The sequence below is a fragment of the Danio rerio genome, chromosome 13 (assembly GCF_049306965.1).
Source record: "Danio rerio strain Tuebingen ecotype United States chromosome 13, GRCz12tu, whole genome shotgun sequence".
Classification (NCBI taxonomy): Eukaryota; Metazoa; Chordata; class Actinopteri; order Cypriniformes; family Danionidae; genus Danio; species Danio rerio.
Window position 1 is genome coordinate 8,101,643 of NC_133188.1, and position 15,858 is coordinate 8,117,500.

Below are 15,858 nucleotides of genomic sequence, written 5' to 3' on the forward strand. Positions count from 1 at the left end.
TGTCATAACTGAATATTTGATATCTCATTCACAGATTCCCATAGAAAGGCAAGAATGTGGTAATGATAACAATCGACTAGTGGACTCGTACATTTAAAAAGGTACTTGTAACAAAAGCTAAGCACTAGCAGCTAATGAATAAGCTCTTCAGTAAGTAATTCAGAAAGCACTCAATAAAAGAAAGTCATCGAGTCTACTGTTGCACGTTTTTCCAGCAAATGAAAGCTTTTAGTTGAGTGAATGGAAGCTTGCGTAAAAAAAAAAACAGCTAAAGCTGAGGTGTAAAATTTTTTTATTTCAAAGCAGAACAAGAAACACTTTTTTTTGTAGTTTTTTGATAAACCGAAACTGTCAAAACCCACATATGATATCTAGCTAAAAAAAACAACGGTCAAAAGTTCAACTCGGAAAGATGGAATGTAAAAACAGAATCGATCTAAGGAGAAAAATGTCAAACGATGGAGATTAAGTTGATCTAGTCTAAATGAATGTCTCTTCTTTAAAGGAGAACAGTGAAACATGAATGTGTACAGTACGTCACTCACAAATATCCTTGTTTAAACACCTTCAAATAATCTGTTGTTGTCAAAAAAGAAAACAAAAACATATACCTACAACATCTTTTACCAAGCTGCACTACACTCCACTTAGAACGCTCCTACTAGCCTGGATACACTCTCTGCTAAAGCTCCGGTTCAACTCACTTCCCTTTCCCACAGCGTCGAGTCGAAAGCAGAGCTAAAAACAGAGCTGCATCGAGGCCGTTACACTTTCAAAGAAATCGACGCTGCGGCAGAGCTTCACTTGGCGTCCATCTTGGCCATCTCCTGCAGGTAAATCCCAATGCTCTCGCTGTCAAACAGAACAAAGTAAATGTTCTTCAGGGACGAGGTGGTTGCTGACACAAAATGGTTTGAAATGGCCTTCAGTATGAGCTGGGCTGCCGTCTGCTTTGGAAAACCGTTTCTGAGGGAGACAAATCAAAGAGGTTAGAATCTGCCGAGAACGTCTGAACGAAAAAAACATGGTTAACTACTGATCTAAACGCTTCAGTAGCGCTGAATAAACTCAGCATCACATTTCATGTTGTTTAAAATGGAGATTCTGATTCTGAATAAACAAAACAAGCCATTTATATCGTTTAAATTCAGTTTTATTTGACCTTATTTTGAACTTATGAGTCAAGAACTGAATAATAAAGACTTTTGTGCGTGGATTTTATTTTCATTACTACATTTTTGACAAATCGCCTAAGCTCGAGTCTTCTGCAGTTAAGTCTATCAGTTTAAGTGTTTAGCAGTTTAATAGACACCCAAGTCATTATTTAATAGGTTTATAGCAGGGGTGCTCAATCCTGTTCCTGGAGATCTACCTTCCTGGAGATTTCAGTTGCTACCCTTATCAAACACACCTGTCTGTAATAATCAAGTGGATTTCAGGTCCTAATTAATTGGTTCAGGTGGGTTTGATCAGGGTAGGAGCTAAACTGTACAGGCAGGTAGATCTCCAGGAACAGGATTGAGCACCCCTGGTATAGCCTACTTTGTACCTCAATGACAAGACAGATCCACACACTGCTGCTAGATGGCGCCACTAACTGTTTAGAGCTCTTGTGTCCACAGAATAGGTGTTCCTGTAATCTAGTGACTCTATTCCATATGATGAATAAACTACTAGTCAGTCAACTATTCAAACTGTAAAAATAAAGATATTAAAAAGTGTAAAGGTATAAAAATAAAGTCCAGTTGAGTTGAGCAGTCTAATATACTTTAACACTCCACCCTGATAAAATCTCATACGTTGCTAAAAAAAAGTTGTCACTTTCTTTTCCTTCGGCTTAGCCGCTGCTTTTTGAAAGTTTTAATTAATTATAAAAATATGCTTTTATACATTTGTGATATCATCTAAACATATGACACTTTCAGATATTGAATTTTAGGTCGTCTGCTTTGATGCTATGGGCCCTATCATAGCACCACAGTTACATTTTCAAGCAGTTCCAAACACGTCATCCGAAATCTAAACCTTAAAACCCTCGATTGAAATTTATTATATGAAAAACATTCATAAGAATGAAAAATTATAGGAACCCTGATTTATCATTTAAATGGTGATATAGATTGTATTCCCCATGGTTGCTCTAAGCTACAGCATCATTAGCTATGTTTCCATCCAAAAATGCTAATTTACTTGATGTGCAAAACTAGAATATCACATAAAAGATGTGCGAATAAAGCTGCGTTTCCATCCAACGAGTCAAAGAGAATAAAATCGTCACTTCCTGATCAACTGGCGCCAAATATCAACAGTAAAAACGTAATTTGCTGCTGTATGCAAGCTGCGTCAATTTTTCTTCATCTAATAAATGACTTGCGCCTCAGAAGGCAGTCCTGACACGCAGTGAGCGTGTGGTGGAGTGTGAAGGAGTGAGACGCAGAGCACAGACGCTCTTCATTCTGGAGGACATTAATAATATAATAACACTAATACTGAAACGGTTAAGGCCTTTTAGAATGACCAAAACAACATGTCAGATGTTCTACAGTGTGCTCAGCCTGCTGGTTTGTCCATTCACACACATTTTTATCATCACATGATCTCTTATAACAGAATCACATGACCTTTTTTTAAAGCACATACTGGAATTTGTTCGGTAAAAAGTGTTTCCATCGTAGTTTATGTGCATCTTATTAAATAAAAAGTTAATCCTTCTCAGTCATGCACATCACATTTGATTTTTTTATGCACATCTTGGCATTTTCATCAACTGTTTTTGTTATGTGTATATCCAAAATGCGCATGAAAACAGGTGGATGAAAACGAAGCTAGTGTCACTGAAGGGATTTGAAATATGATCGGGATGCTTTCCCAGTGCTGGAAGTGCATCCGCTGCATAAAACATATGCTTGAGTAATTGTTGGTTCATTCCACTGTGGTAACCCTTTGACGAAGCTGAGGGATAGTAAGAGTGAAGCGGATGCTCACCGTCCAGCGGGTAGTGAAGGGAAAGCCACTGATTTGAGCTTCTTCTCCTCGGCCGCAGACAGGCAGTTCTTGACTGTTTTCTCGAGCTGATCCTCGCACTTATCGGAGCCCCACTGTGGGACGTGACAATGGATGATGAAACGCGCTGCCATCCCATTGGCCTGACTCACAGCCACTGCAGAGCACAGGGAATGAGACACACTCCAGTCAAAACAACAGCACTCAAAAACCCTTCAGTTTCCTTACTCTCTCCCTCTCTTGTTTAAACCTGTTTAAATAAGACACACGACACTGAGGGAAAATGAGCTATCTTAAGGGATGATTTTCCTTGTTAAGTTGGGTCTTTGTATAATATATAGTATAATATATATTAAAATACAAGGCATGTGCGATATATGAGGTAGTTTTAAGAGATTTTTACAGTAAAAATAATTAAATGAGTGTTTTTTGTGCTGCTACCTTGGCCTGTCGTAAATAATCTTATTAAATGGGACAGTTCAGACACAAAAATAAGAAGTCTCTCATCATTTACTCATCCTTTGCTTGTCTCAAACTTGTTTGAGTTTCCTTTGTCAAACACAAAGATATTTTTAAGGATTTTGGAAACCGGTAACCATTGACTTCCATTGTTTTTCCTGCTATAGAAGATGATGGTTCACGGTTTCTGACAGACGATGATGGTTCACAGTTTCTGACACTCTTCAAAATCTACTCACCGGCCACTTAATTAGGTACACCTGTCCAACTGCTCGTTAACGCAAATCTCTAATCAGCCAATCAAATGTATAGACATCTATTGACCAATAGACATGGTCAGGACGATCTGCTGCTGTTCAAACCGAGCATCAGAATAGGGAAGGAAGGTGATTTAAGTGATTTTGAATGTGGTATGGTTGTTGGTGCCGGGCTGGTGTATTTCAGAAACTGCTGATCTACTGGGATTTTCACGCATAACCATCTCTAGGGTTTACAGAGAATGATCCGAAAAAGGGAAAATATCCAGTGAGCAGCAGTTGATCATCCTGTTAACACCACTACCTGAGTATTGTTGCTGACCATGTCCATCCCTTTATGACCACAGTGTACCCATCTTCTATATAACACGCCATGTAATAAAGCGTGGATCATCTCAAACTGGTTTCCTGAACATGACAATGAGTTCACTGTACTCAAATGGCCTCCACAGTCGCAGGATCTCAAACCAATAGAGCACCTTTGGGATGTGGTGGAACGGGAGATAAACGTGAAGCCGACAAATCTGCAGCAACTGCATGATTCTATCATATCAATAGGTACTAATAAGGCGTACCTAATAAAGTGGCTAGTGGGTGTATATTCTATTTTGTGTTCAACATATGAAAGAAACTCATAAAGGTTTTTAACCAGTGGAGTAAATAATAAGTGTATTCTATATTTAAGGTGAATTATACCTTTAATGAGAGACTGGCTGATTTATTCACCTAAATGATGCTGTTCAAACATCCAGGCCCAACTTTTTGTAACTGTTTTTATTGGAAAAACTGAAAAAAAATATATATATATATATATATTTTGCCTAAAATGTGACTCAAAATTAACCCAATGCTTCTGTAATCTGTTTGATGATCTGTATCTTTATCTGTAACTATAAAATAGTAAAATAATTTAAAATTTAATAATAAAATATTTTTTAATAATAATTGTTAAAAGAATTCTCTCAACTTGAAATTAAAAACTGATTTTATTTCAGACAATTTAATTATTTTTTTTTTTACATACCAACTTGTACATAAAAAAAACTGTTGCAACATTATATTAGATAATAAATCTTGCACATCCACAAATGTTTTCAATATAGTTAAATTACTACTATCAATCTTTACACTGAAAAACACTGATCACTTACAAAATTACAGAAATGCTTCCTCACTACTGTCTCTTTAAACTGCTTTTTCAATGTCTCTTTTCAGGCGTGTAAATGCTCACAGTAATATTCCTGATCTTTCCATGGTTTTTCCAAGACGGCTGTTCCTTTTTTTCTCTAATAAAATATTTAAGAAGGTCATTTCCTGTCCTGTTTGAACATTGCTAGAACATACACACTAATGTGAGTCTGCTTTCTGTCTGCATGTGTCAAGGAGTGTGTGCGCGTGTGTGTGTGTGCGTGTGTGTGTGTGCGTGTGTGTGTGTGTGTGTGTGTGCGTGTGTGTGTTTTCAACCTGATGCGACCTCCAAAGGGCCCTGGCTTTTCCTCAGCTCCTTGACAGTCTCTAGGAAATCTTTTCCTCCTGTTTTCTCCAGAGCGTTTCCTGAATCAATACAGTTTATTGGCTTCAGAAATCAATACATAAACGTAAGCTTCTGAATTGAACTGAGAGCAGTGGAAATGTTCTTTTAAAGTACTGACCGATTCCCTCTTTCAGATCAATCTCTGCGTTTGTGGGATTGATGATTCCCTCCACTTTGATCGTCCCGATTTTGCTGATTTCACTCTCTGTGAGGGACAGCTGAGAACGAAAAACACACAGTTACCGCTGTTAAGTTCATCTTAAATCACTAGAGTGTTAGCATTTGACGGTCTAAAGTCCATTAAAGTGCGATCCCAATTAAAGGTCAGATAACACTTGGCATTTCTTAACCTGGTGCTCTTAACTCTGGTGCTCCATTCTTGGGGATCACACTTTTGATAAAAAATAAAAAAGTACCCTCTTTTTTCTTAGTAAAATCAATCAAATTAAGTTTTGTTTAATAATATAATTTCTACATTATTTTGAAGTTTGAGAGGGTTTCGTGGTAATAATTAATATTTCTGCAGTAATTAACATCCATTTTGCCACACTGATAACAATGGTAATTTTGTTTATTTATTATTATTTTAATGAAACTTTTAAAAATTTTAATTATTGCTGCATTTTCAGGTAAAATAGGGACTCTATCATTTAAAAAAGCTAACACAAAAGACAGATTAGCACTATGTGGTTGTTTACAAAAAATAAATAAATGATGTAATGACACAGTGTAACCACTAGGTTCTAGTTTTATGATATAAACAAAGCTGCTTGTGAATTCCTCAGTTGTTTAGGCATTACTAACAGGGTTTCTGCAGTGTCTTAAAAATCTAAATTTTAGGCCTTAAAAAGTATTACATTTTCTGAAATATTGTGTTGTAGGTCTTAAATCTTGTTTAAACAGGTCTTAATTTTCCTTTGCTCATGTACTGCTACCCAATCTGGCCAAAACCCATACAATCACCAACAATCATCTCAATAAAACTTTTAACTTTTTATTTAAAAAGTTTGATTTTAACTGTATTTATCATTATGGTTTAATAATTTTCCTTACAATAACATTTGTTATAACGTTATCCATGTATTTACTGCTAAGAACAGAAAAAAAGAAAAAAGGGTAATATTTAAAATATTTTACATTTAATTTGTAAAGGTCTTAAAAATGTCTTAAAAAGTCTAAAATGTAACTCTGTAAAACCTGCAGAATCCCTGACCAAGTAATTGTAGATTTGAAGATTTGTAGATTTGTGCAGTGCACTGTTAGTTTCTATATTTATAGTGGTGTAATGGCTCACAAGTCTAATGGTTCGGATCACATTGTGTTTTTTTTTAGTCACGGATCAGACCTAATTGTACCTTCTGTCCAAGGAACAAGCTTTTCGCTGAGAGGATAGTAAATCCCTCTCCTGGTCCGTCTTCCATCGCGTTGGCATCTGCTTCTTTGTCGTTCTCTGTGCTTTTCTGAAAATGAAGATGTTTTGTTATCTTCACAGTCAAACACCATGCTGTTGTAATCTACCTGTTTATTTATCTTACAATACACTCACTTTGGGTTTGCGGCCTGGTTTTCCTTTGCTCTTTTTGTAGGGTTTCTTGACGGGTTTCCGTTTGGCGCTCTTCTCCGGAACGGCGACCTGAGACTCCACCTTCACCTTGCCTCCTCTCTTCTTGGAGAGCAGCTCAGGGTGAATGCGAGGCAGAACTCCACCATTCGATATGGTCACTCCTCTGAGAAGCTGTTCAATAACACAAACAAGAAAGCAAACTCATTAATGGCACAACTACTATTGTTAAAGTCTGTGTGAAATCAACTTTATTCTGCTAGCGCAGTGTTAGGTGTTAAGGTGAACAATTCATCTGATTAAAGATGACCAAAACAAGCATAAACTTACACAAAAGCCCCTTTCACACAGTGATACCGGTAAATTTCTGGAAAACTTCCAGAACGACTTTACCGGTATATTCAAAAAAGCGCTGTTCACACAGGCGAGGACGTTACGGAAATTTTCCGGAAAAGAGCATTCACACATCCATTCCAAAATACCCGTAAATTCTGACATCATTCACCACAAATGAGCTTTAAACGGCTGCGCTTGTGTTTGTAAACATTTGACTAAATTACAAACTCTGTGGATGATCAATATTGTGAACAACTTTCGCAGGATCACTTTCTCATGTCGAGATGTTCATAATATGTGCGTGTGCAGGCGCTCACAGGCTGTTTCACAGGCACACGCAAAGCTTCAAGGTAAACAAACAGTGGCTTATCATAAGCATCTCATCGATGATTATTTACACAGTTGGCATAAAGAAGAACATATAAACGTGATCTGACTAACTTCTAGCAGCTAAATGTGTCTGGAAAAATATTCAAAGGCTTTTATTCTCATAAACCGCGCGGATGTAAATGCGTCTGACTGTTGTGATTGGCTAAAGCAGACGTCTCACGTCAGTACGTTCTAGACGTGCACACGCTTATTACGGCAATCTTCCATCTGCATTCACACAGCGCAGCATTCCGGCAAATTGCTGGTAATGTTACAACTTCTCTTTCCGGAAAATAGCCAGAACGAATTTACTGGTATTTTCAAAAAGGACCTGTTCACACATACAACCTTTCCGGAAAATTGTCGGCAATTTTCCGGAAAGGTCTGTATGTGTGAAAGGGGCTAAAGTCTAAGCGTTTGTTTCCATGTTTGATGCACAATATTCTTAACCACGCCTCTTACCGTTCATTTGCTATGAGGGAATGATGTGCAAAAAGAAAACCCCGCCCCTACTCACTATTCTGTTTCAAGCACATCAACATACTCAAATAAAAGACTCTGAAACATTCGATAGGCACTGACCTTTTTTTTTTAGCAAATAAGGGGTGTAACCGAATTTCGTTTTTCGGGTCTTTACGTAAAAAATGCTTAAACCAGTTTTAAAACTTCTAGTTTGATTTATCTTCATTTTAACCAATAAATATCGATTCTTAAATTCAAGATCTACTTCAGGGTCTCTGCAGATATCATAATGTTAAATTTAAGACCTTTTAAGACCTTTTTAAGATTATTAAGTATTAAATTTAAGACCTATATCGCAATATCAAAAATACGCGAGAGAAAATGTAAAAGCACAAAATTAGGGGTAAAATAAAGTTATTTAAATTGAACAGTAGTAAAGTCAGATTAAATGCACCATTGACGAAACGGATTAAGGCTTTTATTCTTGACACGTCCATCATTGAGATATTTTTTTTAAATGACAGGGGGCGGACCAAAAAAACAGAAAGTAAAATCAGACGAATAAAAAGATAATCATTATCATTGAAGATGTTTTTGGGGGCCTCTTTTTTTGTTTTAACAAACTTATCCCTCAGAGTTTGTCCAAAGTTTAACAAAAACTTTCCTCCTTTCCCACTGCTGTTGCAATTTCTAGCCAATAATTATTGGTCATTCTGGCAAGCAGAAATTTAACTGTGATAGAAAATAGGTAAAAACTTGATTAGGTATTATAGCTTACTGTACTATTCACTCTTCAAATAAATCCCACTATCAATCCCATTTTATCACTAAAATAAAGTGAACTAGTGTCTGCTGTACAGTGTTTTGTGAAGTAAAGTACTTCAATTACTCTGTTGTGGTAATACAATAGTTGCTATGGTAACACAACAAGTGTATTAAAAACAAACTACCCAGTGCTTTAGTTTTTTTACAATATAGGGTATATTTTTCTACAATTCAACACACTTTACTGTAGTAAAACTACACTGTATCTTATTTTATCAGTTCACTATTCTTAATACTACAGTATACTGAAGCATCTCTGGAAAAGCACGAAAGGAGTCCGACGGAGCGAGAGCAGATAATTTGCACGTGAGCAGCTAGTGTTTTGAGAGCTCGCCAGCAGTTTTGTCCATGAACAAAGGAAACCGGCGCGAGAGCAGAGATTCGCTCTCTCGTATTAAAGCGCTCCCGACTTATAAAACTGCGCTTGCGACATTTGTCAGTGAAATAACGGCATATTCTGCCACCCGAAATCATGTCGCGCGCACTCAAAGCAAACTTCTGCAAACACAGTGATGATGTCACATTCGCCGCGCGCACTGAGTTTAATATCAGAAAGCTGATTGGCTATTGCAAGTTGACTTTTTTGTAGTTGTAATACCGCAAATTACAATTGGACTAGTGAAATAAGAACTACAACACCCCAAAAACCTAGCAACACAACAAAAATAATTTAAATGAGCATTAGATGTAGCGTTAAGCAGGTCGCACACCAGAAGCGCCGCGCCATGCATTTTAGAATTCTAAACAAAGTTTTCTATCAGGATACACACACCGGCACCCGGCCACGACTCAAGACGCAGTTTATTTTTCAGCCGCGCCACAGAGCGCCATCTGATTAGTTTCATGTTAAATATCATTCGAATGTGCGTGTCTGGTGTGCGATACTTTAAACTGTCTTGTGCGCGCTGTGTCGCGGTGCCGAGCGGCGCTTCTGGTGTGCGACCTGCTTTACATGGACATTGCAAAAATAAGACCTGTGCAAAAATATTTAAGACCTAGAACAGCAAATTTAAGACTTTTTAAAGCCATAAATTATTATTTTTTTAATTTAAGACTTTTTAATACTTTTTAAGACCCCGCGGGGACCCTGTACTTTTTAGTCTGTGCTGCTTAAGTTACGTGTAAATAAAACAAAAATACACTCTTCCACTGCATGGAACGGCACATTTCAGTTTGGTATGTTTCACTTTTGGATGCTTTTTTTGTGTTCCTTACCTAGTATCTACGATACGATACCTTGAAAAATATCAATATTCGTTACCATTTCGAAACTGCGAGAAAATGCTAGCCACTGATTTCCATATTATTGTTTTGCTACAGGGCGACGCAGTGGCACAGTAGGTACTGCTGTCGCCTTACACCAAGAAGGTCACTGGTTCTATATCAACAATTAGCTGGAGTAGATATATTTCAATTAGATATAGACATTGATGTAAAAACTACCTTCTATAAATGATACTCGTTTATTAATTTCTGTTTTGGTTTTTAAATATTAAACAGCAATTCAATTTTGTTTGAATTGTAGTCTTGAATATTATAGTAATGTGCACACAATAGGGCATGCGTGGCACATTTACTGCTATTAAAGAGACAGTTTGCCCAAAACTGAAAATCTTGTCATCATTTGTTCATCCTTTACTTCAGGGGTCATCAATCTCGGTCCTGGAGGGCCGGTGTCCCTGCAGGTTTTAGCTCCAACTTGCCTCAACACACCTGCCTGTGAGTTTCAAGTATACCTAGTAAGTGCTTGATTAGCTTGTTCAGGTGTGTTTGATTAGGGTTGGAGCTAAAATCTCCAGGAACAAGTTTGGTGACCCCTGCTTTACTTGTTCAAAACCTATTTGAGATTCATTCCTCTGTTGAACACAATAGAAGATATTGTGAAGAATGCTGGTAGCTGGCACACATTGACTTCCATAGGAACTTTTAGACTTTAATGGATGCCAGCAACCAGCATTTTTCAAAATGTCTTCTTTTGTTTTGTTGGAAACAACAGATTTAGAATTGTATGAGGGAGAATTAATGATGAGGTAAATTCCATTTCTGGGTGATCAATCCCCTCTATGTTGTGTCTTTGGTAGGCTACAGTAAAAAAGAAGTAGTTGTTTTTGGAATTAAAGGGTGTGCTAAACATTAACCCTAACCACCTTCAGTCTCATTTGAAGATGCAATTAATTACCTGGTTGAGTTCTTCATCATTGGCCACTGCCAGCTTGATGTGTCGTGGAGTAATTCTCCCTTTTTTGTTGTCTCTTGCTGCATTTCCAGCCAACTCCAAAATCTCAGCTACAAAAACATCAATGCAGCGCATCACAAATCTCTCAAAACGACAATAATGGGCAGACCGTTACGCTGCGGGTGTGCTTTCTGGATTCCTACCTGCTAAGTACTCAATGACAGCTGCCATGTAGACGGGGGCGCCCATGCCAATACGATACTTATGGGTTCCTGTGCGCAAGTAACGCATCATTCTCCCCACAGGAAAAATGACTCCCGCCCGGGCGGAACGGGACAGCTTGGTGATCTTTTTCTTTCCTCCTCTGGCTGACATCCTGCCTTTGCTGTAGTGAAAAATCAATCATCATCATCATTTCTACGTGAAGGTTACAGTTCGATCGGCTACATGTTATCTAAACATCAGTGACATGCGCAACCCACCTCCTCTAGACTCACAGTGCCACTGGATGGAGTACCTACAGATGAACCGAGACAAAATGATTCATTCGTTAACGTCTCTGAACTCAACAGTCTCCATCTGCTTCAACAGATGACGATCACACATACTCTGCTATCAGCGTTAATGACTGGAGAAACACGGCTAATGTGTAAACACTTTTCAAAAGGAACAGATTTATGGACACAATTTTAAGCTAAATTGGGGAATTTTCACATCGCTGGCTTTCATCAGTACCTACTGACAGTTCAAGTTTGGTTAACTTTGATGTGCTAATTTGTGTGATGCAAAGATAAAGCAGATCTAAACAGCATAGACATCTTGACTGAATATTAAAAAAAAAAAAACACACACAAACTGGTATCCCTTATGAAAATTAACCATGGATTTACTACCAACAATATATATGTTGTAGTTATATTAGAGTAAACACAAAATAAACATGGTTTTGCTATACTAAACATAAGTTAGCTATGGAATTTGTAGTAAAACAGTGGCTTTCCTGTAAGCGTACCCTGAAGTGCGTTTGATTCTAATGATAACATTTACACCACACAAACTTCTATGCTCACTTAGGTGTGAAAATCAAAGTGAAATTTCTGTTTTACTCTATCCGCTTGTTAAGTGTGACGTCACGCGAGGCGGCTCCCAGGTCCAAGAGCTCTATTCAACTGTACGGGGACACTCAGCAAATGGTAATTATAAATCGAAAATCACGATCGCAATATATACGTCCATGCCTAATATCCAATAGGCAGAAAGTGATAATTTATTTTTTTTTTAATTTTTAAAATTTTGGTATTTGTTATACAGCAAGCCCAGAGATTGTTGTGTACACAAAGACTTTATATAAAATTAACTTTATTGTGTTATATGAATTAAAAGTGATCATAAACAAATAGTTTCTCAACTCAAATGAGTGGCGGCTTGGACCTGGAAACAGTATTACATACGTCACCAACACATCATCACTTAACAAGCGGATAAATATTGTTATTTACTACAACATCCTTATAATAATAAGGTAAGTTGGTTTTATATTCGCACATTGGTTTATTTAGAAATTTCTATATTGTTTACAATGTTACTTTGAAAGTAAGTGTGTATATATATATATATATATATATATATATATATATATATATATATATATATATATATATATATATATATATATACATATATATACACACACACACACATAATACACATATACATATATATATATATATATATATATATATATATATATATATATATATAATGCAAATATGACTTCAAAACAACATTAACACTATCTAATTGACTGTGAACAATGTTGTACTTTGATAGTCATTGGCTGCTTATATGATTTCCCTATAGAATTTGCAAAGAATACTTTTTGAAAGTATGTTATTAAGGTGAGGGTCTGAATATTCGAATATAAAACCAACTTTACCTTTATGTGCAACAAATGCAAAAATGTATAACATTAAATTAAATATGTAATAACAAGCATAACTTGCATAACTGTAACTTTCATCGATAATATAATTAATAATACTGACGTGTTGCTGCTAGGCAGATTGTTTTGCTAGCCCAATCATCTTTTGATTTCACATTTATTTAGTAATTAAGCAAATTATTAGCATAAATCAAGTTACTTTCTCTCTTTTTTGGATAAAATATAACCTGGATATGTTTCTTCTATGTGTCATCTTGAGATTCGCTCATATGAAAATGATTAATAAGCAACTCCTCAATAAGGTGTTCGTCGGCTTTCATTTATGCTGACGTATTCACAATGTTTTAATTATTTATTTTTGTTACTTGTTTTTTTGTTGAACAGAAGGCATGAAAATCACACTATTGAAGCCCACACAAATATGACACAGGGTCTGTCGATGGCATTCGGGCTGTGAAGGACCGCGTCGACAGACAAGGGCTCATTCGACACAGCCTGCAGCGACCCCGCACTGCCATCCCAAATTAAAGGCGCAGCGCATGTTTTAAGATAAACAGCGAACATTTATAAGCAGAGCGCGATTCCTCCCCCCCTATAAAAAGTTTCGTTACAAATATATGTAATAAAAGACCCGCCTCCTGCCAGCGGCAGCACGTTAACACCATTATATTCAGTCAGGATGCGGTACGTGATCGAGAGGCCGTCGCCGAATCTGCGATTCAAAGCGTTTGATCAAAGGCCTCGCCTTAACTTCGCCGCTTTTCCGTTAAACGCGCGAAAAAACACGGACAGGTTTGTTGTGGGAACACATTAGGTCGTGCACAAACACATATTCTCGCTTTTTAACCCCGCTCCTCCCACATCAGCTCACCCCCATTTTGTTTTTTTACCTCGCTGCATTAACATACAGTAAAACAGCCGATCTACATCTCGTGATGCGGTTCGACGCGGCGCGACAAATGTGGAGCGTTGTGTTTTTATAATCAACGCATCTGAAAGCGAGCAGCGTTCGGCTTTGGCTTTTTCTGAATGCGAACGCCGTCGTTCCGTCGCGCGTCGCGTACAGTGAGCTCGAGCTGTATTCGCATGCATCGCGCGCGCGCTTATCAAGCCAATATCTCGTGCCAATATTTACCTGTTTGTTTTCTACAAATGCGTCATGTACGACATATATCTGTCTTCTGACAGGCGCAAATAAGGAGGAGTTCCTGGTCTTCCCTGTCCTTGTGCGCCGATCCTGTCTGCTGTTCCTTAAAAAAAAATAGAGAGAGAGAGACCGCGAAAAACTACAGCAGCCAGTACCACCGTGCTGTCGATGGAGGCAGGCTTTAGGCTACTGCTGCTGCTTCTCATTTAAAATACATTACATTCAAGAGACCGAGTACACTAGAGCGCGCCCGACGCAGGTCCAGCAAAACGCGCACATATATGCGAGTATGGGACATGATGTGGATGTGAAGCATTATAAACCCCCATTTCTCATCTAAGAGGCGGTTAAGAGCAGCATGCAGAAATAATTGGAAATAATTGGTCACAGACAGCTGCAGGTGTCTGAGAGATTAATACTTACTGTACAGCTCTGTCTGTTTTCACCTGATCTCTACGCGAGCGCGCGTTGATCTTCATTCATGTTCACATGAATAGACCTGCTGTCGCTTAATGAACTCAGTCTGAGCAACACTTCAAAATGCACCTCCGCACGAGCGCGTTCCCCTGAGTGCTGCACTTCTGAATCAGCCTATACTCGGTGTGAGCTGTGATTGCTATATCTGCTCAGTTTTATATTTGAGTCTCCGTTTAATACAAAGTCTGATAAAGGTCGAATACTGGTCTCTTTAAATGCCTGCAGAAATTCGTGTCTGCGAAATCTGTGCTGGACTAAACTGGTTCTGCAGAGGGCAGTAATAGATCAGAATTGAAATGTGTGTTCGGCCTATTGTCCGGTAGGGGGCGGTGTTGTATTATTTTGGGTTTATTTCCCCAGCAACAGTCAGACAGGGACAGATGTTGCGGGGGGACGAACATTGTTGATGTGCTTTTTGTGTACTTTAATATTTGCGTAAGTGACTGTTAAATTGGTTTTAGTAGTCAACTGAAGGCAATTTAAACTATACATGGCACGGGCCGTTAGTTTTCTTTAATCAACAGACATAAAATAGGCAATGTTTTCTCTCAAACACAGTGCTCTGCATAATTGAATACAGCCCGTTATGAAAATTAATATTCTTATCCATTTCTCAGTGAATATAGACGATGTATTTTGGTGCATTCAAAGAAAACAGATATATTTATTACAATAATATTTTAGTCACAAATAGTTTAGAGGGTGCTCCGATTTCCCCAACAAGTCTAAAGACTATAGGTGAATTTAGTCAGCTGAATTGTCCGTAGTGTGTGTGTGAATGAGTGTGGGTTTCCCAGTAATGGGTTGCAGCTGGAAGGGTATCCACTGCATAAAACATTTGCTGGATAAGCTGGCGGTTCATTCCGCTGTGGCGACCCCTGATTAATAAAGGGACCAAGCCAAAAATAAAAGTAATGAATGAACATATTAAGAAATTGAAATATAATACAATTAAACTCAAGCTAAATATTGCAAAAACATTTACAACCTACACAATTTCAACTACTATTTTTTAAAAATTTGTATTAAATATTTTTCTATAAAATATCAATTTGGCTGTACTAGTTTTAGACCGTTATTGTAGGTTATTTTGTTAGATAAGCTACAGATTTGACTTTAGCGCTGACTAATCTATTGTATATGCACAAATATAATATTGTATAGCTTCCCATTAAAAATCTAAATTTAAAAGATAGATTTGTGATATATATATATATATATATATATATATATATATATATATATATATATATAATATATATATATATATATATATATATATATATATATATATATATATATATATATAT

General features: G+C 37.3%; 1 protein-coding gene and 1 long non-coding RNA gene across 8 annotated transcripts in view; one reads left to right on the forward strand and one right to left on the reverse strand.

Annotated features, from left to right (window-relative positions):
• Positions 1-275: 275 nt before the first annotated feature.
• macroh2a2 (macroH2A.2 histone) lies at positions 276-14,815 on the reverse strand. Of its 7 annotated transcripts, none has more exons than XR_012388564.1 (10): positions 14,060-14,230; positions 11,465-11,499; positions 11,186-11,367; positions 10,986-11,092; positions 6,800-6,988; positions 6,609-6,713; positions 5,372-5,471; positions 5,184-5,273; positions 1,550-3,160; positions 276-1,347 (listed from the first exon to the last, which is right to left on the reverse strand). XR_012388564.1 is itself a non-coding variant. In NM_001025502.1 (10 exon segments), coding segments are annotated over 8 exon segments (1,104 nt in total). In that variant the 5' UTR covers positions 11,358-11,367; positions 11,465-11,499; positions 14,495-14,815; the 3' UTR covers positions 276-800.
• A 97-nt stretch (positions 14,816-14,912) lies between these two features.
• Positions 14,913-15,858, forward strand: part of LOC141377121 (uncharacterized) — a 13,144-nt gene continuing 12,198 nt past the window's right edge. The window contains exon 1 of the long non-coding RNA XR_012389147.1: positions 14,913-14,983. This is a non-coding gene — a long non-coding RNA (uncharacterized lncRNA). The remainder of the gene's footprint in view (positions 14,984-15,858) is intronic.